General features: G+C 44.6%; 1 protein-coding gene and 1 long non-coding RNA gene across 5 annotated transcripts in view; one reads left to right on the top strand and one right to left on the bottom strand.

Annotated features, from left to right (window-relative positions):
* THSD4 (thrombospondin type 1 domain containing 4) overlaps positions 1-27,233 on the bottom strand; it is a 576,503-nt gene that overhangs the window by 457,384 nt on the left and 91,886 nt on the right. For all 4 annotated transcript variants that reach the window (XM_084979881.1, XM_021073928.2, XM_021073924.2 and 1 more), the window contains one exon: positions 8,554-9,001. In XM_084979881.1, the coding sequence (XP_084836007.1) occupies positions 8,554-9,001 (448 nt within the window). The remainder of the gene's footprint in view (positions 1-8,553; positions 9,002-27,233) is intronic.
* LOC146406890 (uncharacterized) overlaps positions 1-27,233 on the top strand; it is a 994,549-nt gene that overhangs the window by 929,082 nt on the left and 38,234 nt on the right. The window lies entirely within an intron of this gene.

The raw sequence follows: 27,233 nt of genomic DNA, 5'->3' as shown, positions 1-27,233 counted from the left end.
TTCCTGATGCCACAGACTGAGTCACCCTCACCTTATCAGTAACTGTCTCTACATGACTGTGAGTTGGCTTTGGGCAGATTTCCTGCAGACAGCTGATCCTTTCCATGGGCACAGATTCTTGTCATCTTCAAGCCAGAAAACTGAAATAAGGGAAAAGCCATGCAGATAGAGATCAAGGTTTATTCAAGATGGGACCAGCTAAGACTGGAGTTCTACAGCCAAGGAATGGCCCTGGCAGATAACCTCCCTTCAAATGACTCCCTTCTACCCCAAAGAGGGAGGGATAGTCCCACTGGTCTCTTATGCGAAGAGGAATAAAGACTTTAAATATAATGAGCTGAATCCTTATAAAGCACTACGGGCCCTATCCTAAGTTCCATCTAGACAATTGCCTGGAGTTGCTATGAGTCACAAAGAATATTATGGAAACTCTGGCTATGCTTCTAGTGACTCTGATTAATCTGAGATGACAACTGCCCGTACCTAACCTTGTTGCTCATGAGGCCACTGGCAGAGACCACACAATTACCTTTCAGTAATTACTTACTTTCAGTTCCCCAGGAGACTGAAGTGTATCGTTCCCAGTGAAGATGACACCAGGGAACAGGACCCTGGGGTCTGCCTGGGTCCGATATGCACTTTTTTAATCCTTTGCATTGCTCTGGATGCAATAAAAAGACCAGCTACCATAGCAACACACAATGTATTTAACATCACCCCAGTGGAGACGTCTAAAAAAAGAAATCGAGAAAATGTCCCTGCACTGCCATGAGAAAGTGGCTATGTGACCTTGGGCAAAGCACTTTGCTCTTCAAATCCTAAATGACTGCATTTCAATAGCATGCCCTGCATTGCTCCCACACCCCCAGCCCCCAGGGATTTTTGTGAGGAGTAAATTAGTAATATATTAATGTTTCCAGTTCATAGTAATGCTCAATAAATGTTAGCTGAATTGGACTCTAAGACATCAAAGGTGAATGTAGCAGTTCCAGAAGTTGTAAGTGCCTAATAGGTTCCCTTCCTTTCTCTTCTGCAGATGGAAGATGGGCATTGTTTCCCAGCTGCAGAATCCTATAACCATGGACCAAAATTTCTTATAAGTTATCCAGCACATTTTTCAAATATGGTCAAAAGAGCTGGGTCAGGCTTTGGATTTAAAAAACAAGAACCAGGAATTCCTGTTGTGGCTCATCTCTGTGAGGATGTGGGTTCGATCCCTGGCCTGGCTCAGTGGGTTAAAGATCCAGGGTGGCTGTGGCTGTGGCTGTAGTGCAGGTCGCAGGTATAACTCCAATTCGACCCCTGGCCCAGGCATTTTCATATGCCATAGGTGTGGCCATAAAAATAAAATACATAAATAAATAAAAATAAAAAACAAAACCCAAATAACTTTTTTTAACCATCCAAGTTCTTACTGTTCTCCTAGAGAAAGGAGTTTCCTTCTCACCCAATAAATACATCAAAGACCCAAAGGATGTTAGTATAACTAAGCCTGTCCATTCACCCTGGTGAACCCTATTTGTTAAGTCTTCTGTACACATGTCTATACAAATCCAAGCCTATCCCAGGAATGCTTGTTTACTTCTCCCTCTTTATATAATTCATGTATTTCTATGCCTGTAAGAAGTTCTAAAAGAGAACATCATTTTTCTAACCAGAAAGCATATGGCAAAATGTAAACGTTCAACATTCAAATTTCCCACTCCCCCAAGGGGCATAAATTTCTTAGTGGCTACTTTAGGGATCACAGTAATAACCCTGGTTTCCTTCCCCTCTGCGCCCTGATGAGGCAGGATGTGACAGTCTTTGTGCCCCTACTATGTGTCAGGTGTTAGAACTATTGCGCATAGAGAGAAAAATACCTCATGATAGTCTCTTGCAGGGATTACACAGGCCAAGGAAATAAATACATAAATACACAAACCAAAACACATAATGCAATGAAAATATGGCAAAGTGGGCATTACATTTCTAAAGTTGCAAAATTAGGAGTTGATTGATCCTTCCCAATGCCGATAAATCAAAAAATCAAGAAAATAAGAGTTCCTGTTATGGCGCAGCAGAAACGAATCTGAGTAGGAACCATGAGGTTGTGGGTTCAATCCCTGGCCTCGCTCAGTGGGTTAAGGATCCAGTGTTGCCATGAGCTGTGGTGTAGGTCACAGACATGGCTCGAATTTGGCGTTGCTGTGGCTCTGGCATAGGCCGGGGCTACAGCTCCGGTTGGACCCCTAGCCTGGGAAACTCCATATGCTGTGGGTGTGGCCCTAAAAAGACCAAAAAAAAAAAAAAAAAAAGGAAAAGAAAAACTGTTAATATACTATGTATAATTTAAAATACAGCTGAAAATAAAATATGGCTAGCAGAGATGAGCAGAGTGGAAGGAAAGGGGGTCATTTTTTCCTCTTTCAGAGTGAAGACTAGATGGAGAAAATTTGAAGTTGATTTATCAAGAAGCAGAGGTATTGGTATACTATTTAGAGTTATGGTGAGAATGAGCATAAAAAATTTGAAATGATTGACTGTGATTATATCTTGGGAGAGGGTACTAGGATATACCTAGAAATAGGATGTTTCTTATTGTTTGTATCACATTTTATATTCATGAAAAGTGACAGTTGCAAATGTTCATACATATGTGATTCATATACTTCACATATGTATATTTATATGAAATTTTACTATTTATATCTAATATTTATATATTTAATATATTAATATTTATATGTTCAAAAAATGGCCACATACATATTTTTATATATTTCTACATATAGAAATCAATGGCCTTTCATATACATGTGGAAGGCCACTGATAAAATAAGAAAAAATCAAAAAGAGAACTTTCTATGGAAAACTCCAAGTGGTCTGAGAAGATGAAAAGCAGAATGATGCAAAAAGTGCAGACACTAGCATATATTTCCTGGCTAGGGAGGTTGGTGACAAGCTCATGATAGGAGAAATCTAAGCTGAGCCCTCCAGTTAGATCTGTCCCTCCTGTAACTGGCCCCACAGCTCCTGGCAAGTTTTACACCTTACAGAATCACACTGAATTCTTGACCTGGCCCATTTGCTAAGTCTCTCCTTAAAACTACACACAGGAAGTTGTTTGTCAGCTCCTCTCTCATTCCATATAAGCCTAGGAATGGGATAGAATTAGCATCTGCCTAAAGTGAGCTTAGCTGTGTTTGAGATCTGTCCAACATCTTCCCTGCATTTTCACTCACTTTGAGCCAGAAACAACTCCACATGGATAAATCCATTGTCAGAAGTCAGTCCCACCCCAGGGAAATTTACTGGGGAGTCACTGACACCAGAACTCATCACAGCCATTCTTTCCTAAAAGCAGCTTTTAGCCCCAGAGGTTTTTTTTCCCCCCAAAATGTTAAGTGCACTCTGTCTAAACTCAGGATCACTCCTTTTTTGGCAGCAAAGCCCTTTAAAAACTCACAGCCTTGTCCCCGCCCCACCCCAGGTGACTCACTCCAGCCTCCTGATGCAGAAGGAGCCTTCGTGTCTTCTCTCCAGGGAGGAAGCACTGAATTCACAGTGCTTAAGAGAAGAAGACAAGAGAGGGACACCTAGGTCTTCAGGACAAAGGCGTGAAGTGTCCTGGACTCAATAACAACACCAACCCTCCAAAACAACCACAAGAAAAGAGCTGTATTTTAACTGCCTCCCTACAGGCACTGAAGGGGCTGAGGTTGGGCTGTCCCCTTCCCTTGTGTCACTCTAGTTCCTTTGCTCCCAAGACTTGACATTCGGCGAACTTCTATGAAGAAGAAACTTCTATTTACTGGATTCCTTGAATACTTATTTCTAGCCACAGCTGAGAAAGCACAGGGCTGTGGATAAACCATGGACACCTCCCAGTGTTGCCCCTTCACTGCTGAAGACAAACTTTGCAGGTGAAGCCACTGCTCATTGCAAAAAATCTCATTCCACTGAGAGGTACTCCAAGGGCCAATTCTTGCACCGCGCCTCAGCCCTTATGGGAGCACAAAGGGGCTCTCGGATCCCTGTCGCTCCCTCTTCCTAGAACACTCTCCCCTCCACTGGACTGCCTGCATTTCCACTATCTGAAGATTTCAAAGTGCCTACACAGCGTGGATAGTGGCGCCTGTGCTCTGCACTTGTTATTCCTTATTTATGAGCCCCTTTCTCCCACTGGACTCCGAGCTGCTTAGGGTCAGAGCTTGCTCTAATTCCAGTGTCCCTGACCTTGCTCAGTCAATGTCAGGGCTGTGCTTATGGACTCCAAGCAAGAACCCACAATAGCCAGTGACTTGGAGTGTTGCATTAACAGACATCTAAGATTGATGCCTGCTCTAAAAGACCATAGATTCTTCATTTATACTGGAGTGTGTCACCTTAACTTCCTCATACACATTGTCGGCAAGGTGAAAGAAAAAAGAAAACCTGCCTTATTTTTAAAGTCTACATTCAGAGATCAAGAGTGCTGCATTCATTAGTGATTGGCAAAGGACATCTTATATGACTTGAACAATCCTAAAGACACACTAGTATGCTTAAAATTTCCAGATGAGGAGTTCCTATTGTGGCTCAGTAGTTACGAACCCGACTGGTATTCATGAGGATGCAGGATAAATTCCTGGCCTCACTCAGTGGGTAAAGGATCCTGTGTTGCTGTGTGAGCTGTGGTGTAACTCGCAGACGCTGCTTGGATCCCATGTTGCTGTGTCGACCCCTAGTCTGGGAACTTCCCATATGCCATGGATGCAGCCCTAAATGGCAAAAAAAAAAAAAAAATCCAGATGACATCATAAGGTAGGGCATAATATTAAAAATGCACATTTGAAGGTATAAAGACTTCATTGGCATGAAATTACCTGTAGATTGACTTTCTTCATCACTTCAAACATGACCCAAAGGTAATTACATTGTAACTACACCACAGCTGAATTGCTGGGTCTCTGAGCAATCTTGTTTTATTGTTGGGCAAGAGAAGGACTCTCAACCGTGCTAACCCAAAGGACAAAAGGGGACTGTGAGCAATCTGACCATTTCACCCTCAGTTCCAGGGCTATTTAGGAATTGGGAGCTGTTTAGATATGCAGTCACCTTAACTCCATTCTTATCTTCAAAGAGGCATGTAAGCCATGCTCACCTATCCAGGTTCAAATGGCTTATTTACTAACAACGTATCAGCACGTGCTAAGCTCCTTTTACTCATGACCTTGTCTACACCTCACATCAACCCTATGGAGTAGGTATTATTCTCCCCACTTTACAGATGGTCCTCAGAGAGCTAAGGAACTTGCCCAAGGAAACTCAGGTCTCTGGTGCTGGAGCTGGGATTTGCATCCAGCTCCTAAACCCACTATCCCACACTGCCTTGCAGACCTAACATCCAATTAAACCAGATGATTAGAACTGCTTTCTGACTTTTCACTCTGCTTAAAAAGTTTCTCATCCATCTACCATGTATGAAAGGTCAGCAAGACCATGTGATACTTTTGTATTCCAAGATGTTATAAATTTCCCATTAAGACTGTGATTATTTAAAGTGGATAGGAGGCAGCGAGGGAACGGAAGGAGGGGACCTACCACCTGGCAGGCATCGCAGCACCTGAGATCCTGACATACTCCTGCCTTCTTGTCTTTGACTAAGCTGCTTCTTTGCCCTCAACTGCTCTTTTCCCTTTTTTTGGCCACCCCTGAAAGCCCAGCTCAACTAGTCCCCCCTCAGCGGAGTCTTCGCCAACCCTGTGGCCTCCTGCCCTGTGCTCCCAAAGATCTCTGCCCTCCCGTAAGTGCTCTAGCACAAAGTGCAACAACTTACAAGTAGTGGCATTTAGCACATCTGCCAACGAACCATATTATGGTGTTGACAGAGGGATCGTGACCAGTGATAAGACAATGTTCTGAGATATGGAAGCCTGCAAAAGCACTTCATTTAATTCAGACACCCCCCCCCCCACCTCGTCATATGTATGACCTCACATCTCAGAACTGAGCCCTTTATTGTGGGGGTAGTCTTAGAAAGGGGGTATTCCATCAAGAACTGGAGTGGGATATACTAGGCAGTTAGTTTAAGGGATGAAGTTCTGAAATCAGTAGATATTTCTAACCCACCCTGGCTTACTTTCCCTTCTTTTTCTCTTCCCAGATAATAACTGGGAGAGAACTCTAAATGCAGGCTTTATGTTTTAGTCTTTGAAGAGGACTTAAGTGATAACTTGCATTCCCTATATTGCCCTTCGATGTACATAATTGGAGGATTGGTGTCACCTCTTCGGTTGGGCATTGGGGAGAATATGTACATGTCTACATAAAGTCATGGATGTTAAGATGCGGGACCACATGGGTCCACGTAGAGAATGTGCAAAGAAGACTGAACACAGCAGGACTGAGATGGCCCTCCTTAGAAAGGCCTGCTTGCAAAGCTGATCCTGGGAAACTGGATTTTGGAAGGGTTTGCACCTCACCACTCCAAAGAGATTGGAGTGATTCACCATGCCCCAACTATATGGACAAGCCATGTACGTTCTGCTAAGCACCTGCTTTCCTTTTAGGAGCCTGGGATGTTAGTATGTAGTAAGCAGAGGGAACTTATATGACTAGGCCCCTCCCCCCCAATTTAAAGCTTGGCCATGGAGTCGCTCATGAGCTTCCCCGGTAGACAGCACTTCATGTGTGTAACAACTCATTGCTGGGGAATGAAATACAGTCGGCATGACGCCACAGGAACTGTGCCTGCTTTCCTCTGGACTTGGACGCATGAGATGCCTTTCTCCTTGCTGATGGTCCCCTGTATCCCTTCATTGTACTACACCATAACTGTGCAGACCACTGGATGCTGAAGCTTCTGAGTCTTCCTATCAAATCATTAAACCTAGGAGTGGTTTAGGGACCATGAACACAGGGAATTTTAAAGTGTTCACGGGTATGGCCTAAGTCACAAGAAGCCATGGGCTTCTGAAAAGAAGATATGCAGTAATGGGACCTCGGAGGAAAGATGTCTCTCAAAAAAGGGAAGTAGGATGTGATTTGGGGTGATGGGCGCCAAATGCTACAATGAAAAGAAAGGAATTAAACCTGTACATTCCTTTGTCGACAATTACTTCTTTGTGTAAGAAAACGTGTGAGACATTGTTGTACCTACTTCCAAAATGCTGCAGACCTCATTAATTCACAAGAAGTTTTTAATATTCCTTGCCATTCAATCTCCTGGGTAGTGGGGTTACCACAGCTTCTACATGGCAGAGAGCCCTGCTGTGGGCAGCAGGAGTCTGGACAAAAGCACATGCTTTAAAAATGCAGGTTAAGTGAAAGAAATGCTAAGGACATATCAGGTCCACATATATGCCAAATGACTTCTCTCTTTTCCTTCTTCTCTATGGTTGACGTGGTCCTCGAAATTAAGATACATACTAGTCAATGAGAGAATGTGTTCTAAATTAGAAATGAATTCATTTCATTTTAAAAGAATCTCAATGGATATTCAAGAACAGGGGCCATGTCTCACCATGGACGTGAGTTTTTTTTGTTTTTGTTTTTTTCAATTTAGAAGGCACTTTCTCAACATCACCTTATTTGATGGTCATAACAATTCTATGAGGCAGATAATATGACTTTTATTTTCCAGGTAGTCTGATGGGTTACAAGACAAGCCATGATCCCTTAAGACTTACTGGTTGTCTGATTAGTAACAGCTTTAGAAAAATTACTGCTTTACAAAAATCAATAATTTCTGAAGTCTGTCAGTGGAGAAATAAACTGAAAGGCAATCCAGGCATTCAGAGGAATTATTAAAATCACAAATTAAGTCATTTCTATGGACTCTACGGCAGGAAATATATTTTTAATGAGGAAATTGAAGCTAATATATAACAGCTGTCCTGTTACCTAGTAACAGAATATTAAGGCAGATTAAATTATTAATGAAAAATATAGCAACTTGGAAATTTAACCCTTAAACATTCTCTTACTCCCTTTCTCTTTTCTATAAAGTCTTTAAACTGGTATTTTTTAAGAACACACTTGGTCATCTTATGTAGTTGCCATTTATAATCTGCTTGGCTGTGGAATCATTAGCTGTGGGATCTTTTGCAAGTTATTCACTATCAGACTCTGTCATGATACAATGTCCCAAAGACTTTACACTAAGAAAAGCAGGGAGCCTCCAGGAAACTTACTGGATGATACGCAGGCTGGTCAAACCTCCCTAAATTCCCACATCTTGGCACCACCACTGGTTGCCCTAAATTAGCCAAACTGCACTTGACTCACAGACCCATGAGCAAAGAAAACTATTTTGATATAAAGCCACTGAGAATATGCGAGTTGATAGACAGCAATAGCTATTGTCAATAAGTGATTCAAGAAGTTATGCATACATTGCTAAAGTAATAACTTTATAAAAAGAAAAGTATAAGAGAGAATAAATAAAGAGGAATGAGAGAGAAGATGAAAAGGTGCATCTACATGGCCTAAAAACAAAAAAATACCCTTGCTGTCTTCCCCCACATTTACTACCAACAGAGATAAGAGTAGCAGCTATTTCCAGGGCCGTCTGAGGCAGTGTGTACTTACATTCGTGTTGCATAGCTTGTACTGCCGATAGGCCCCAATGCAGGAGATGGCTGTAGATCGGGCAGGCTGGGAGAAGCTCTGAGCTGCCCTGTGGGCCCCCATGCCAGGGCTGCTGCTCGTTTCTGGGCTGTGGAAGAGACTGGAGGCTGCAGGAAAGCCTTGGTTGTGGGTCAAAGGCAGCTGGTAGATGGAGCTCTCTGAGGCTTGCAGTCCAGAACGAGGGCCATCATCACTCTGGTACAGAGGTCCATGTTGAGGGGTCCGGTGGGCTGCAGGGTTGTAGCTATGGCTAGAACCAGATGCCCCCTGGGACCTGGAATTCCGGGATGGGGGTCTCTGTCTCCGAAGCCTCTGCGGCGAGTGTGCAGAGTCCGTCTGCAGTGGTAAGATGTACGGGGCCTTACCATAGCCATACTTGCCAGGGCCAATGGGACCTCGAATCCTGCTCCTAAAGAGAGATACACAAGAGAGGGGATGAACAAGTCATAGGAATTTTCATGTTAATGCAGAAGCTTTGGTGGATGGCAGAGGGGACTGTGTAGGAACAGAAGCCTGGGGGAGAGCCTGGGGTGGAACAGGAAAGTAGAGGGAGGGATTCCCAGGAGAAGGGAACATCCTGGAGGCTGGAACAGAAACTCTACAGAGGCTGGGATGTAGGATGAAGACAGGAATCAACAGTAAGTGATGTGCTTGGTAGAAAATGAGGCCAGAATGGTAAGCTGTGGCCAGGACAAGACTTGTCAGGGAGTTTGGGTGTTCTTACAAGTTGTAGGGAGCCGCTGGAGGGTTTTTGAGAAGACTAAAGATAGAATTGTAATTTCAGTTATGCTAACGTCCTGTTCACTTTTTTTTTCTCATAACAGTTTGCGGAGGCGGGGCGGTTCTCACTCAGCTGTGCCTGGTATTTCAGACGGTGTTTCCACAACCATTCATGCCCAAATACCTTCTCCAGGTAAGTGGAATTGAACTAAGCAACCAATGTCTAATGCAGTCCTGAGGCTGAACTTGCCCTAGGTCAAACTCAATCCCTGTAGAAGCCGGAGGAGGTTGAACAACTGGCTCCTTCCTCACTCTTGAGTCACCCCACGTGAACAATGGGCAAACTGGTCATCTTCACGTTGGTATGGATCTTCAGATTTTGTCAAACCAGTTGCCTTGTGGAGTCTTATGAAAATCGCATAAACAATGATATGCTGGTAAATGTCTAACAACTGGCTTTCTGTGTGGAGAAAAAAAGCCCTGATCTGTAGCATTTGTCCAGTTCCATGGGGTAAATACTCCCACCATGGCCAGTTTTGAGCTACCAATGTGAAGACACAATCGGCTCTAGCAAGCAAGAAAAAGCTCGCTCAAGCACACCACTGCATGCAAAATTATTGTGCAACTACTGTTTGCAAAATACAGAACTAGGAATGGTGAAGAAGTATAAAAGTGAACCAGATAGGGTTCCCAAGACCCTGACTGTACAACGGAAAGTAACTAGAACATTACACATGATGGGGTAAGGACCTTGAAAGCAACACAATGAACAGTGAGTTTGGAATTCTGAGGCAAGAGGAAGCACTTCTATCTGGGGAGATCTGAGGTTTCATCCTCACTGGTCTGAGAGTTGGGAATCAAGTTGGGTTCCAATACTCTGTGGAAGGGTTTAAGTAAGTCATATAACTCTTACTTATTTGTAAAATGACTGAACTGGATTAAATGACCGCGAAGGTCGTTCCAGCTCTAAAATTATATGCTTCCATAATAATTAATTCTACATTTATGTAAAATTGGAAATGTGCCTAAGGGTTTCTACAGGATGGCCCCATTAAAATAAGTACATTAAAATAGCAATCAAGGTGAAACATTAATTTTTGCCCTCATGAGGAAATTCTTTCTTCACTCTACATAACCACTGAACATAAAATTTAACAGACCACAACTAATTATTAACATCTTTATCACTAATTGCACCTTCATTCTTAGCTGATATGGTTTTGAATTAAACTAGTGCTAGTGTTTATTTTGCCTTTAGGCGTTTCTCAATTAATCTTGGCAACACTTGGGACTTTTATTAATGATGGGTAATCCAGAATGCTGCTTTAAGAAATGCAATTAAGAAGTTAGTCTTAAATATGGTTTTACATATATGTATGTTGGATGTAATTTGCTTTTTTCTTCTTGTGGCAGGCCAGGTAAAATGAATGACATCATGCAAAGGCAAAGGAAGGAATTTCTGTGTGTCTTTTTTTTTTTTAAGATCTGAAAATCTCCCCAAAGTTCTAGCTTCAAAGTACTGGTGGAGACCCTAGCTGAAGATAATAAAGAAATGAACACATGTGGAGTGATGCTTCTCAAACTTGAATACGTGCACGAACCATCTAGAGCTTGCTGAGAGGCAGATTCTGATTCAGGAGGTGTGGGGTGGGGCCTAGAGTTCTGTATTTCCAATAAGCTCCCAGATGGTGCTGGTGATGCTAGTCCCACAACCTTGAGGGAAAAAGTCATAGAACAGAATTGAAATTCCAAACAAGAGTGAGAATGCAACAACAAAATCTGCATGTTAATGGAGAAAGACAGCTATAAAACTGTTTTAAAAACCTTTGAGTTTGTGATATATATAAAAATCTGCTGGTCTGGGCCAGGCTGCACTGCTGCAGCTCAGTCAGTGAGAGGACTGAACCCAGACTGACTTGACCTTGCTCTTGGGGAGTAGAGGAGGCGGAGGGAGAACCTACGGTTGGCGGATGACTTGTGTAAGTCTTTCCAGAGGCTGTCCATCACCCCTGAGGGGGTAACATACACACATGCAAATGTGTATTTTTGCCTTCCCACTGCCTTGTAGGAGGCTCTGCCTAAACCCAAGAACCATTCAAAATCCACCCAAACAGCAACACCACTGGAAAGAGGATGAGCCAGAAGCAAATGGCCAATTAATTCTGATAAACAGACTACAGAGAAGGAGCTGCCAATTAGGATGTTCCTATGAGAGAGATGATTTCTGAATACTTGACTCAGAACCCTTGGACAAAGGGCAGACTCATCCCTACTTGTCCGGGAGAATGTGTGTTTTCCTTATAGCCGGTCTGAGCTAATCATCCTGATGGTTCACAATGGCCTCTTTCCCACCAGGAGAGGGTCCATCTGGCCACTTGCAGGAGGGCCGACCTGAACCGGGCAGATGTATTCAGCTTTGGCATAATCAGCACAGATGTGGCTGAGGAGATCTGTGGCCAGTTAACCCTTCCAGGGGTGCATGTGGTGGGTGCTTGGGAGCTGTTAGGTTGGTTAGTTCAGCCTGGTCTCCCCATAACCCATCTCTGGGATTTTCCTTGGGGTTTCCCATATGTCTAAGTTCCTGCTAATTTTAGAAAGTTTGAGAAAGAAATGGAAAAAGCCTGACTTGGAGGTTGAGGATGTGGGTATTAGCATAGCTTAGTGACCAGTGACATGGGCTCAGAAACAAGGTTTCTTGGGTTTGAACCCCTGTGCTGCCACTTGTTAAGTATGAAACTCTGGGCAAGTCACTTGGCCTTTGGAAGTGCTTAGGATGCAACATTTAAGGAGACACTCACTCTCAGGGTTGTTATGCCTCCTTAAACATTGCACCCCAGGCCCAGATCTGGCCCTACATGCATTTCTAAATAAAGAGGATAATAGTGCCTTCCTTCCAGTTTGTTGAAAAGAGTAAACAACTCAAGAGCAAAGGACTTAGATAATATCTTGCACAGAGCATGCTTCATACAAGTATTTGTTTTTTTTTTTAAAAAAAAAAAAGTTAACATAAAAGTTTGGCCATTTACTAGCTCTACGGACTTTGGCAAAAAATGCACCCACATTTTTTTTTTGTACCTGCAAAATGAGAGTTACACCCACCAGAATGGCTATAACAAGTGTTGGAGAGGATGCAGAAAAGCTGGAACACTCATACATTCCTGGTGGGAATGTAAAATGGTGCAGTCACTTTGGAAAACTATCTGGAAGTTCCCCAAAATGTTAAATGTCGTATTACCATGTGACCCAGCGATTCCAATCCTAGGCGTACACCCTGGAGAAATGGAAACATAGGTCCACGCAAAGACTTGTACATGAACATTCATAATGGCTTTATTCGCAATAGCCAAGAGATGGCAACAACCCAGATGTCTACCAACTGATAAATGGAGAAACAAAACAGCATGTCCATACACTGGATTATTACCCAGCTGTAAAAGAGGCTAAGTGCTGATATATACTCCAACCCTGATGAACCTCAACAATATTGTAAGCGAAAAGAGCCAGAAACAAAAGGCCACATATTGCATGGTTCTATTTATGTGAAATGTTCAGAACAAGCAAATCCCTAGAGACAGAGAGCAGATTAGCAGTTTCCAGGGGCTGGGGGAGGGGAGAATAGGCAGTGACTACTAAAGGGTACATTTCTTTCTGGAGTGATGAAAATATTCTGTAACTAGATAGTGGTGATGGTTGCTCAACCTTGTGAATACACTAAAAACCACCAAATTATACCCTCAAAATGGTGATTTATGGTATGTTAATTATCTCAATAAAGCTGTTATTCTTTTTTTTCAAATGAGAGCACAAATAATTCCTGGCTTATCTATGTACAATGATATTGTGAAGATCAAATGGAGGTCACCAATAAACAAAAGCACTTTTTTTTAAATCTGAAAGCAGTTTTTATCATTCATTTTCCATCACTTGTTTTGACAACCTTTAACAAACTTTTATCAAGTGATATTTTTTCGGCTTGTTGACATTCACAAGCCTGACAACTTTAGTAAATGTGGAGCCTCCCTCCCCCACAGCGACAAGAACAGGACAGTAAGGGTTCTGACACCAAGTTCTGGTCCCAATCCTTCCAACAACCTACGACGGGTGGCTGCGGAAATTGTTTTTTCTTGAGAAAATGGCTGCAAAGAGCATTTTGGAAAGGATAATAAGACCATAAAACATTTTCCTTACAACAAGCTGGCTGCCATCCCGAAGCTCATTATGTGTGATGTTGTGCAGCTTGGCGACGTGAATCCTGACCAGTCTGTGATGATTCAAACAAAGATACCACATCAAGCCTCCCTCTTCCCGGCTCTACACACGAACTCTGGAAGTGTGTCTTCTACAACTGAGCACCTGAAACTGACAACACCCACATGTCTATTGCCTGCCAGACCCCTCTTTTGGGCATCAATCCCATGGATCCAACTAACCTCTAGACTAGCACCTGTTTCTCACCTGTGACATGCATGCAAATCACCCGGGGATCTCATTGAACTATAGCTTCTGATTCAGGAGGTCGGGGGTAGGGGGACACTCTGGTCCTGCATTTGTTAACAAGCTCCCAGCTGACACTGAGGCTGTGCATCCTCGGACTAGGCTTTCATCGCTCTACCTAGACCTTCCCCAGACATCTCAGACTCAACACATTCAAGCCCAAACTCATCTTCTTTACCCCAAAACACAAAAGTGTTCTAGTTCTTCCTATATTTTCCTTTTTAGTAGTTCTTAAACTTGAACGAGCATCAGAATCATCTGGAAGGCTTATTTAAACAGACCATTGAACCCCACCTGTAAAGAGGCTGATTCGGGAGATCTGGGCTGAGGTCTGAGAATTTGCTGATGCTGTTGGTCTGTGGCCACACTGCTCTGTTTCACTCTGTTTCACTCCCAAGTCAGCTGGTTCTTCCTTTCTCCTCACCTCTCTATATACTGAGGTCAAACTCCTCGGCTGAGCCACCCAGCCTGCACAGCACAGATCCTGTTGCACCTCTTGCCACAGGCCAGCACTGCATGGACCACCCACAGCGCATTTCTTGGAGTTCCCCATCAGAACCCAATTTATTTCTTCATGCTCTGGCCATGCTGATTTCTCCTCGAGGCTGCCTTCCTCAACACCATTTCCTACAATGACCACCTACTCGTCCTTTGGGACTTAGCTGAAGCATTCATTCCTCCATGAAGCACCTCCTGGTACAAACCCTACTCCAACCCTCCAGGCCATAGGATCAATACCCTTCTCTTTTGTCCTTCCACTGGGCCCCCTGTAACTGTCACAGCACAATAACCTTTTAATATGCCCATTTCTTCAGTCTGCCTTAGTTTACCAGAGTGCAGGCTCCCCCAGCAGAGAATATGTCTTCTTTGCCTATATCCCTAGAACCCAGTACAATGGCCAGCATAGAGTAGGCATTCGGTAGTGGTGAAAAACTGAAATAACGAATTAACAAATGGCTCAAACCATGATTTCTAAAGAAAGAAAAATCCCTCCTTCCTATTACTATCTGTGTTTAATTTCTATTATATGAAATACCCCTCTTCATAGGAATAAGTTTCATCTACTGGGTGAGACCATTTCTGTTCTCAAACACCTGGAGAAGAAATAGGTACTTGGAATGGAAAGGAGGACCCAGCAGAAGCTGGGACTCAGCTTCATTCTCAGAAGGAGGGAAGAATGAAGAGATCAAGGTGCTCTGTGCATGCGTGTCGGAGCCGGAGAGCCCCCCGGACCAGTCTGTCTGTCAGCAGCTTACGGCAGGAGGATGGCTTCCGACCTCTTGTCTTATTTCCCAGTTCAGAATGGAAGGGGCAGACACAGAACCCTGCCCTTGGAAAGCCAAGCTGTTTGTATTTCTTACACTCTCCATGTTTATTTCCCTTCGAGCTCAGTCAGGTCTCTGTGAGAGGTCCAGCCTGTTTCAGCTGTGCTAACATGAACCACACACGGGCCACAGCATCCAACAGAGCATCAGCCCCCGGGACCAGCCTGCGAGGACCCCCCAGGAGCCCGGGGGCTGGGCAGTGAGGTCAGCTGCCCCGGCTCAAGTGGAAAGTCTCCTTTCATGGCTTCATCTCGGAGGTTCCGGGTATTACAGCATTTAGGGAGGTGCATTCCTTGCAGCTAGCTACCTGAGTTGAGTTGTTAGGTAAACAGAAGTCAATCCTGACATAGGAAGATGGGAAGGAGGCTTGTGAGATGGAAGGTTACTGATTGCTGCAGGTGGCTCACAGAAGAGGGGTGGGTGGAAGCCCCTGTACTAGATGCTGTTGAGAAAATCTAAGATTCTGTTGAGTCTCTAATGAATAATCTCCATACCATTTAAAGGGATCCTTTGTGCCACCTCTGCACTTTGTGCTATTCTTACATACAAAAATTAAACTCTTACCAAGTCCATGTTTGAGGGCAAATGTACCTGGCCAGTCTCATCACTGAAGACAGGCTTGAGGAAGTAAGAAGCTAAAATCAAACTCCCAGTTACAGATGCAGGGAGGCTGCACCTGAGGGTTGCCTACACCAGCCTCCAGGATGTGCACGTTCTTCCTCCTTCCTCCTTCTCTCCTCTCACTGAGAAAACAAGACATTTTCCACTGGGCACTCTAAGCTTGGAGGGAAGAAGATGTGACTGCAATTGCTATCAAGTGAAAGGCTTTTTCCAAAATCCATTAGTATGACCAATCACAGTCTTTTATAAAAATAGAGCTGATTTACAATGTTGTGTTAGTTTCTGGTGTACAGCAACATGATTCAGTTATGTGTGTGTGTGTATGTGTGTGTTCTTTCTCATATTATTTTCCACTGTAGGTTATTGCAAGTTATTGAATATAGTTCCCTGTGTTATACAGTAGGGTCTTCTTATTATCTGTTTTATAGAGAGTAGTATGTATCTGTTAATCCCAAATTCCTAATTTATCCCCAAATGCATTTTTTAAAGAGGATTCAATAGATATTTTAAAAGCTACCAGGCAGCAGGGATCATAACTGGGAATTATCTTTTCCAGTGTTTACAGAAGTACAAGAGACAGGAGTTGAGGGGTTCTCGGTGCAGCCCTGTTGAATTGGCAGGACACCTGAAGTGACCCTCATAGGACAATGTTTTGAGGAATTAGCTAGTATCTGTCTCCCTCTCAGCAATCCCTTCTCTCCCCCCAGAGTGTTTCTAGAATGACCTTGAGGATCACAGCACCAGAGAAGACAAGACTTAAAGGTCAATGGGAGAAGAGGTTTCTTTAGAATTTGAAAAGCTGGGCTTTGTCTGGCAAGAACTGAAGTCTGGGGCATAGAGAGCAGAGGTATATATAGTGTACACTACAGAAGAGGAAGAAGAGGTCATGACCTTGGAATTATCTTCCCAAACCTAAGGTAATTAAGAGTTGGGCTGGTGGGCAGATGAGGGAGCAACTGAGAGGCAATAACCAGAGGGCAGGCCAGAATACTCTGCCTGGGGTGGGAAGTGATAGAAACTCTAGATTTGTTTAGTAACCTGAGAACAGAAGGGACCTTCAAGCTTTGCGGGGAAGCCCATGTCCAACATGGCACCTGAGGACATGGGAGGGAGGTGGGGGAGGGGCCCATCTGAGCACCAATGGGTCATCCCAAAGGGGTCTTTACGGTTCTTGAAAGGACGCTAAACACGTGGCCCTTGCTGACTAGAGGCCAGAAGAGCACACGTGGAGATTTCAGCAGCAGTTACTACAAAGGGTAGGAGGCAGCCAGGGAAGGAGGGCTTATATCCTGCTCCCTTCACCAAGACTGCACAGAAGCCTCTATCTGGAGACCCAGGTCGCCCCCAGGGAAAAGGGTAGAATTCCAGGAAGGGGGAGGAGAATCCTGACTGAACTGAGTATAAACTCCGAATTAATAATGCTTAATATGAAATATCTAAGCATCTGAGTTTCCTTGAGTTGGCAGATTTCCTGCAGCAGCAGAAACAGACTCCTGAACCAAACCCAGCTGTATAAAAATAAATTGCGTTTTGCATATCTGAGCTGTGACTGTAAATATGAAACTCAACCTAAGCATCTCAAACAGGAGAATAATGAGCTAGGGAAATTAGGGTAAATGTCAGAGTACATACTGGAGTTCAATGAAGCCGTTTAAGAGAATGAGGCAGATGCGTATATATTGATCCAGAATGGTCTCCAAAGTACAGTGAGATAAAAAAGAATAAGATACTGAAGACACTCAACATTCATGCTCTGGTTTATGTTTTAAAAGAAAACAGGGAAAAAATGTATATAATATATGAAAATACATATTAGTGTTGGATACATTTCTGAAATGATAGAAATGAAACTTGAGGCAATGATTTCCTCTGGGGAGCCAACTCTACAGGGTGGAGTTGAAACAGATTCCTTTGTCATTTCTTACCCTTTCGTAGTACCATAAAAATTTTTTTTTGCCTTCTGCACAGGTTTTCAATATAAGAAAGTGATATCAAAAAGAAAAACACTATGAAGTTCCTGTGTGGCACGGTAGGTTAAGGATGCACAGCTGTGGTGCAGGTCACACCTGCAGGCTCGGGTCCAATCCCTGGCCCAGGAACTTCCACATGCCAGGGGTGCGGCCAAAAAAACAAGATAAAAGAAAAACACTAAACTGTTTTCCACTGAATTTTTTAAAAATGTAGCTGTTTACAGATGTGGGGAGGATGGTAAGAAGCAAATGTTGAAGCCTCCGATCAGAACTGTCCCCAAGGTTTTGTCAGCTCTACACAGGAGAGAATCACAAGGAGAATCCAAGGAGCAACCAAGGAGAATCCAAGTCAGCAACCTTAATGTGTAAGTATGCAGACATGTCAACTGGACATAAAATACTCACTATAAATAGGTGGGAAGCCCCAAAGATGGAGGGGACAGAAAACAGGGAACAAAATATTCTTCTGAAATGTCACTGTCAATAACTGAAAAGCCAAATACTCCCAGAAAACTTTAGATCAAGAAAGGCCACCACCAGCCTCATGCCCAGCTTCTTTGCAGTCTGGACGTGCTTGGGGAACACAGCCTAGGTAAGCAATGGCACTGACACTCTGACATCCAATGCAGTATTTTTGACACCCCAGTGCATTTTCCCAGGTTGTCTACAGCATCCCCACCCATGAGGTCCCCAAGTCAGGGTCAGGCCTTTGACTTCTCTCTCCACCAGATTTGTTTTCATAATCCAAGCCCTTGGTCATCACCCTCTAGCTCAAAAGACCCTCATCTCTGCCTAGAAAATAAAGTTCAAACCTATATGTCTCTAAGGCACATTCTGTGTGATGCCTCGTGAAGTCCTTCACCCTCTGGTCTCCGTCTCTCTCCCCAGATTCGGCTACAGTCTTCATCCTCTCCCCGTCTCCTGCCGGCAACCCTACACTTTCCAGGCATAATAGATCACTCACCATTTCCCAAACATACTGAGCTCTTGTGCCTCCAAGGACCTGCCTGGAATTCTACCCTCCTGACTTCTGAACTGGGGCAGCCTTCCAGGCCCAAAATAAACATCAGCGCCCCACAGGCTTCCCCTACACCGCCCACACATGGTTAGTGCTCTGGAGGGGCAGTCCACACACCCCTCTGACACAGCGTTAACACTTTTTCTCAATAAGGTTGTTAAGTAAAAAGCCTGGCTCCTCCACAAGTCCTCTAGTTCTTTGGGGCAAGGCTTGTCAGCTTCTTGTTCCTGTGTGGATAATCCCTAAGACTAGCAGCGGGTCTGCCCCAGAGGCATTCTCTGAATGTTTGTTGAAATAACACCTGTGAAAGACCATGGCTTAATTGCTCAGTATTTCTTACCAATGGGTCAGTAAAGGTTATCTCTGTGGATCAATTAGTAGAGACATGGAGGCTCTGAGTTCCAATAAGCAAAAAGTCAAGGCAGCGTGGGAAGCAAAGAGGGCTGGTGAAATTAAAAATCAGTAGCCTTTGGCCACCTAGAGAGACCTTAATGCTCAAATTCAGGAGGAAGAATGGGAGGGAGCAACAGCTCAAGGGCAGAAACATGAGGCCATGTGATCCAAGGCAAGCTGGATGGAAAGGAGCAGCCAGCCTGAAACTGGCAAGAGAGCTCTGTGTTCCTAAAACACGCCCCATTCCATTGTGATCACCTGCCAAAGGGAGAAAGGATAGCATGTGCTAAGTTCAAAGAGGCTGTGAGCAAATGGTTTAGGTTGAGTGCATATGTCTTTTTAGAAGTTCAGAAGACTGAAAGTCCTGCCAGGGCTGTTCCAGGCAATAAATTCTCTGGTGTCTACAGAAGATAAGAGGCAAAACTCTGGCTACTTAGGGAAATAAAAATTAAGATGATGAAAACAAAAGCCTTCCTGACTGCCTACTGGGCGGTACACACTGTCACATGCATTAGCCAGTTTGACCAGATCTGCTCCCTGGAAAGTACTTAAGGTCTGGATCTAAAGACCAGCATGAGAATCAGCTGACAGGTTTGCTCTGAGCCTTTGGGGAACAAGGATCTCAGAGGCTTATATGTGGGGGAGGGGCAAGGGGGAGGGAGGAGGGACACAGGGGAAGTGACAAATCTGTTTTAACAAGAGAGAAGGGAAGAAGTGTTGGCATAAATGGACGCAGGGGTACTAGCAGGAGCCAAGAGGCAAGCAGTCTAGCAAGAGAAGCAGAAAGGTAGTTCTGGAGTGACTCTGAGTTTAAAAGGCCCTCTTTGCACTGGGAAGCCAAGCCTCAAGAAGACCTGAAATTCACTGACCCAAATGCTGACCTCCCAGAAGGTGAGGACTATAATACTGTTCCCGGACGCACACCCCCAAATATAAAACAGACTGCAGAACAGACTCAGTCCTGGGGCAAGGATACAGGGAGATGACTTAAAGACTCTGATCTAGATAACCGCCTTCGGGCTGCTTCTCCTTGCCTAGAGGATGATGTCTGAAAACCAGCCAAGCATCCCTAAGAACAAATCATCCCAGTGCCCACAGGTGCCACGGTGCATCTGAGTGGTACCCAGTTTCTAGGACGAATCTTTGGGTGCCTTGTTAGGTGTGGGCCTGGAGAGGTGGAACAAGGACAAGTGAGGGGTGATTAAGATCAACAGAAAGCCATAGTGTTCAGTGGCTGCAGGGGTCCACTTACAGTTGAGCAGGTTGTTCACTGCACCAGGACACCTAGGTGTTGAAATCTAGTGATTACACTTCCCACTTCCCAGTGGGAAGATGAATGGAGCCAGAGGAAGAGGTATCTTTTTTGGATTCACACAAAAGGCAAAAAAATGAGATCATGGAGGTCCGACAAAGAGGCATTTCCAGTTGAGGCTGAGTTAATATTTGACTGCTCAGAGCAAAGATGACAGCCCTACCCTATTTCAAGCTCGGCAGGGCATCCCGGAAGGTGAGGAGGCTAAGAGGTCCACTGGGACAGAGATGGTAACAGGGGATGGTAGAAAGATCCTGGGAATCAAACAGGCCATGTCAGTCACTCATTACCTGCATGATCAGTTAGGCAACATCTCCCATCTCCAGTGGCAAAATGGGGTAAAGGTGCCTTCTTCATCAATGGCTGTGGTTAGGGTTAAATGAAGGGAAAGGGCCTAGGGCAGGGCTTGGTCCTTGGGATTGCTCTGTAAATGGTGGTTACCATGACGGCTGCACTGTCCCCAGGGTGAGAAAAACAGAGCCTGCAACCTTGACACGCAAGGGTCACTGCAGAGGCAGACAGCCAAATGTGGGCTGAGAGGTCCAGTGCTGGCTTTGCATGAAAGAACAGTAAATGCATTCATTCCTCCAGTGCAACTGAGAGGGGCCCCCTTGGGAATCAAACCTGTTGCTGGTGTGTGTTGTGATCTGAACCGGAGCAGCCCTGCAGGACCCAAGGGCTTAGGGGAAACCAGATGAGATTACCTGTGGGGCAGAGTGCCTGGCCAGGCAGGTGCTAAGCAAACATGAGCTCCTAACCCCTCTCCCCAGGGGGACTCTCAGGGTCCTCTGCCCCCGAGGCTGGCCCGCAGCAGGTTGAAGCAAACTGAAGAACCCTTTTTGTGTAAGCACTGCTGAATTCATTAATGCAACAGTAATAACGATTATAAGCCCACTTACATTTCTTGAGCATCTTTTACATGAAAGGCCCTCAGAGGAAGCAATGGTATTTCTCTCATACACTGAATGTCTCCTCAGTCTAGACTTTTATACATTCTTCAGTATGACCATACCACTTGCTATGTACCCACTTAGCCAATATTCATTTTTGCTTTAATATAAATATGAAATATTTCAAGTACCACAGTCATGTGTGAAAAATGATGCTTTCTTTCCTGCATAAGAGGAAGTGATTTAGGTACAAGGTTGTCACCCTCAGTTAACTGAAGGAAAGGGGGATTTGTCCTAGATTTTACTCTATTCTCCCAAATATTTAGAATCATGTACTTATATAAATTCAGGATTCAATGGTCAGCAATTTATTGAACGTGAGCCAAATGTGTTATGCATGTTATCCCATTTAAGCATCATTGCAAACAGTAAAGTGGGTCATTACTCCTATTTTATAGATAAGGAAACTGAATCTAAAAGATACTAAACAACCTGCCCAAACTAGAAGTCTACGCGAAGGGATGTTACTGTGATATTAGCAAATGTTGCTGAATGAATGAATGAATGAATGGTAAGCTCATAAGGAGCTTAAACAGCTGCAGCAGAGCACAGCTTATAAACACCAAATGCCATGCACGAAGGATTACGGGGAGGGACTGTTTGAAACAAGAATTTACTGGAAAACAGGGAAAGGGAAATTACTGCTTCCAGAAAGAGAACATTTTCAGCACCAGCCCAGAAGCTCTAATCACTGAGGAAAAGGGAAATGTTAGCTAACTGCTCCTGGATCCACAACACCCCAGGGGACAAAATGCTTCTATAAGGAAAAAGACACATGAGGGAATAAAGAAAATAACGCATGCCTGGAGATCAAACCTTAAAGAGGGACAGGAGGGCTCTGGGACAAGCCCTGGTTTTGACCTTGGCCTGATGCAGAGGGCATAAGGCTGAGAAAGGAGTCAGGGGACAGGAGGAGAGGACAACACAGTGCTTAAGAGCAGAGGCTTAGAGCCAAACTCTGGTTCAAATCCCTGATCTACAACCTGATAGCTGTGGGCCCCAAGGCTCATCATGTCATCTGAGTGCAAAGCTCTTATTCTATCGAAAAACATGGATAATAGATTAATTCATGCATAAGAGCCCTTAAAGGTTTAGCTCAGAGCCTTCATCACCCTATGTGTGTTAGTTTCCTGTAGCTGCTGTACAAACTACCCCAAAAGTGGTGACTTAAAACAACAGAAACTTATTCTCTCATAGCTCTGGAGGCCACAGGTTTGAAATCAGTATCAAGGGGCCGAAATCAGGTTATTGTCAGGGTTGTGCTCCCTACAGAGGCTCCAGGGAAGAATCTGTTCCCTGCCTTTTCCAATTTACGGTGCCTGCTGGCATTCCTTGGCTTGTGGCCCCATTATTACCTTCAAATCTCTATTCTGTCTTCCTATCATCTTCTCCTCTGTGCGTCTGGATATCAAATCTCTGCCTGTCTCTTTTTTTCTTTTCTTTTCTTCCCCTTTGGCTGCAGCATGCAGGAGTCTGATGTGCCATCTCAGTTCCCAGATCAGGGATTGAACCCGGGCTGCAGCAGTGAAAGCACTGATTCCTAACCACTAGACCAGGGAACTCCCCATCTCTTTGTCTGTCTCTTGTAAGCACACTCATGAGCATTTAGGGCCCATTTCTATAATGTAGGATGAAGGCATTATCTCAACATCCTTCACACCACTACAAAGGCTTTTTTCCTAAATAAGTTAGCTCCAGGGATTAGAAATTAGTACCTTTGGTGGGGGGACCATTATTCAGCCTGTTATACACAGTAAACCCTCAGTAAATATCTGTTGTGGTAGCTCTTATTACTATTAATAGAGATGAGCCAAAACAATTCTAAGCCCAGGAAAGTGTCTAGGGACGGATAAGAGAGGGAAAACTCCAGAAGTCCTTCAGGAGCTGTTTGTACTTTACCACAAAAGCCAACAGTGGGGCCATAGCTTTTGTACCCTATGCTCTCACATACAGGTAAACTACCTGGCTCCATATTATAAGCTTCGAGTGGGAAAAGTGGGGGTGCAACCCTGCATTCAGATCCACTCTGCCCCTTCCCAGAGCAGGATGCTGGGGATTTTTCTACCTCAGCTCAGTGTTCCTAACTGTAAAATGGGACTGCTTAAGGCTCAAATATACATGTGAATGATGTAGCACACAGCAAGCGCAATAAAAAGGTTGTGTGCACTATGACTGAACCAGCGATGTGTGCAGGGGGTGGGGTGAGTAAACGAAATGACAATAACCTATACATACAGGCTGTGTCCCTGCTCCCATTCTTACTCAAAGACATCTCGGGCTGTCACCAAGCGTGCATCCAAGGAGAAGCCCTAGGGGATCCCAGATGCAAGGTTGAGATCCCCTTCTGGGACTGGCATATTATACAGGCTTTTCCAGAGCCCATCATCTGTCTCTTCTGGAACCAGGAGTTATGAATGACTTGGAGGGCGTTCAATGCAGCATTCTTATGGCAAATGTGATCTTTGTTCTGATAACTAATGAAATACTTCTGACACTTAATGAAATGCCACAAGAAAAGAACAAGGGCTCTTTGGAGCCTTGTCTGAGAGCAGAGTCACTCAAGCTTAAAATCTGGCTCCAATCTTTCCTAACGTACAGGTAGAGGTGTGCATACCAGTGAGCCCGGCTCCGCTACAAGCTCTCTCACCATAGAGAGCTAAGGTTTCAGATTTAGAGAGCAAAGCATCTTAAAACACTGCTTATCTGGTTAGCATCAACAGGTAACTTCTTGTCAAACAATTCAAGGACTAAGTGGAAATCCTGCTTCAACAGAGGGTAAGGAACAAAAGTTTCCTTGCAGGAGGAAAACCAAAAAAGACCAAAAATGTGGAGTATGCATTTCAAACAGTTGTACCTGCTTTCTCTGCGAACTGCCCAGGATTGTCACGGAGGTTTTCCAAGGAGAAACACAGACAAGGTCAAAGATACCCCTTCTTGCCGTGTAGTTTCTTCCTCCCTGTAGGTAACAAGACTCCGCAGGTAGCGACAGAAGGTCAGGAAGATGGCATGTGGCTTTCCAAAGTTTAATTAACAGCAAAAATTTCCTACCCAATGTCATGAAGCAGATCATTTGGTTTCTGGGGCCCTCAGGGCAGAAACAACACATTGCTCCAGAGTTATTAATGATGAAATGCAAATGGCCTATAAGAAAGTGGGCAGGAAAGGAGGAGCTGGAAAAACAAGTGATTTCTACCCGCAGCCAGAGACAGTTCACCGGGGAGGCGGGAAAGGGTGGGAGAGCTGTGATCTAGGCTCAATTCTGTTTGTCCTGTTTCAAAACAAAATGGACCTTTCAAGCAAAAGCACACACATACACATGCACACACATACTACAGCCACACATGCATATACATATATATACTACATACACACACACACGCACACACATACACATAAATGCACATACAAGAAATTACAGAAAAAGACACAAGTCTCTAAAACCCAAAGATGATCTGGCCCACGATAATAAAATAATCAAGCCATGTTGGTTTTGAACAGCATCTTATGCTTTTCGAAGCACTTTTACAGCTCTTACCTCATCTGACCCTCTCAGCACATCTCCGGGGTAGACAGAGGACAAATAACCATTCAGATTGTATAGATTAGATTAAGTGATTCCCGAAGGTCACCCAGCTAGCACTGACGGCGCTGAGACAGGAAGTGCGCTGGCCTAATGACTCCCGGCCCTGGGCTTCCCCGAGGTAAGAAATGTCACTGCTTCAGACAGAAAAGGGTTGAGGTCCAGGGGGAGACCAAGAACAGAACATCAGCTGTGTGGGCGGCAGTTTTAAGAAAAACCCATGTCAGGAGGTGGCAGCCTGAACAGAGGGTCGAGCTGTGGATACATCTGGAGAGGAAAAAAACCCAACACGTTCTAGAGCCAGTCGGAAAACTGGTTTGAGTGCTGTCTCCCAGCCACCAGCTTCCCACCACTCTGGATGGCAGGAGGGTAGTGGGGGCATTCAAAACAGAAATCGGGCCTCACTCACACATTGGTATTTGGCAAGAGACCTTAACGAACTTATAAAACCCCTTTATTTTACAAACACATAAACTAAGGCTCCAAGAAGCGAGGCGACTTCCCCAAGATCAAAGTGCTGGCGAGAGCTGGGGACTGGACCCTGGAAGGAAGGAGTACAAAGTTCCTCATTCCATGCCAGCCGCCTGGGGCATCTACTATCTTTAACTTCACTATCACTGCACGTCCAGAGAAGGGCACGTGAGGGTGGCGTAGGGAATGCATGGTTTTTCCTCTTCTTCTTTTTACTAGGAAACTTCAAGGTTGCATTTCCCATAGACAACTGCCAGACATGATGTGTCGAAGTGGCTGGTGCTCCTGCTAGTATAGAAACCGTCCTCTTACGAGGTTATTCTTAAGACCCCAAACACAAGTACGCTACAGTAGGCTGGATAAGGCTACCCCAGACCCCAAGATGCCAACACCCCAATCCCCAGAACCTGTGAGTGTTACCTTATGTGGCAAAGGGATTTTGCAGATATGGTTAAGGGTTTTGAGAGGAGAAGACTTTCCTGGATCATCTGAGTGGGTGTGATGTAATCACAAGGGTCCTTATAAGGAGGAGATGGGCAGATAAGAGTTAAAGACATACACACAAAAAGCTAGAGATGCAGATGAGCTGACAGAAGGAAGAGGCTGGAGTGAAGGAAGGAAAGGCCCTGGGACCAAGGAAGGCAGGGAAGCTCCAGAAGCTGGAAAGAGAAGGAAACAAATCCTCCCTTGAAGCCCCTAGAAGGAATGTAGCCCTACTGACAAACCTTGATTTTAGACTTTTTTTTCCTTTTTCTTTTTTCCTTGTTTACTGCAGCATCTGCAGCATGTAGAAGTTCCCGGGCTGGGGGTAGAATCAGAACCGCAGCTGCTGGCCTACACCACAGCCACAGCAACACGGGATCTGAGCTGCATTTGTGACCTATACCACAGCTCATGGCCAACACTGAGTCCTTAACCCACTGAGCAAAGCCAGGGATCAAACTTACGTCCTCACAGGGGCAATGTCAGGTCTTTAACCCACTGAGCCACAATGGGAAATCCTAGACTTCTGATTTCCAGACCATAAGAATAAATTCGTGCTGTTTTAAGCCACCAAATGTGGGATCAGTGTAACTGCATCAACAGGAAACTAATACATCCATTGCAAAACTAGAGGAGCAAGCCCAAGCTCCCAGGGAGTAATCCCTAGCTTCATGAGCTTTATGGAGATGGGGTGGGGGTGGGGGGCTGCAGAGTCAAATATTTTGAAAATCACAAGGGCATTAAGAAGAAATTTAGACCAACTTTACACTGGAGACATCATTTTGCCTTAAGAAGGAAAAGAGTCGGTTATCTATGTTTCCGGGGACTGTCTTTCTCAAAGAAATTCTATTTCAATCCCCCTTAAGACTGCTTGATAATCCCCCCTTGGAAAGGAGCCTGTGGACTTTCCCGGTCTCACCTGGATTCACTCTCATACACAGCCTGTCTTCCAGCCCCATCAGATCATTTAGAACTTTCAGATCATGACAGGCTCACCACACCTCCAAGACTCAGGCCCCCACCCCACCCTCATCTGCTTTTTGGGGAATGCCCGCCACACGCTTGGGCTCTGCTAAAATCCTTCTTCAAAGCGCAGCTCAGTCATCACTGCCTCTGTGAAGCTTTCCCTGGTCCTCTCTCTTCCCCTCCTGGGATCCTAGCTGCACCTAGGGTTGTGCTACCCAGAGTCCCGCCCTCGTGGACCAGACCTCATTTCTGGCTCCCTTGTCTTCCTCTGCAGTCCCAGGTCTCCACAGCCCAGTCTCTAAATCCCTAACAGGCCTTAGAGCTACAATTTATTGAGC

The sequence above is a fragment of the Sus scrofa genome, chromosome 1 (assembly GCF_054392235.1).
Source record: "Sus scrofa isolate SSC_HxYL_T2T_F1_AM1 chromosome 1, Sscrofa_HxYL_maternal_Yorkshire_Landrace_v2.0, whole genome shotgun sequence".
Taxonomy (NCBI): domain Eukaryota; kingdom Metazoa; phylum Chordata; class Mammalia; order Artiodactyla; family Suidae; genus Sus; species Sus scrofa.
Note: the sequence above shows the minus strand (reverse complement) of the source record. Positions and strands in the feature narration are given on the sequence as shown.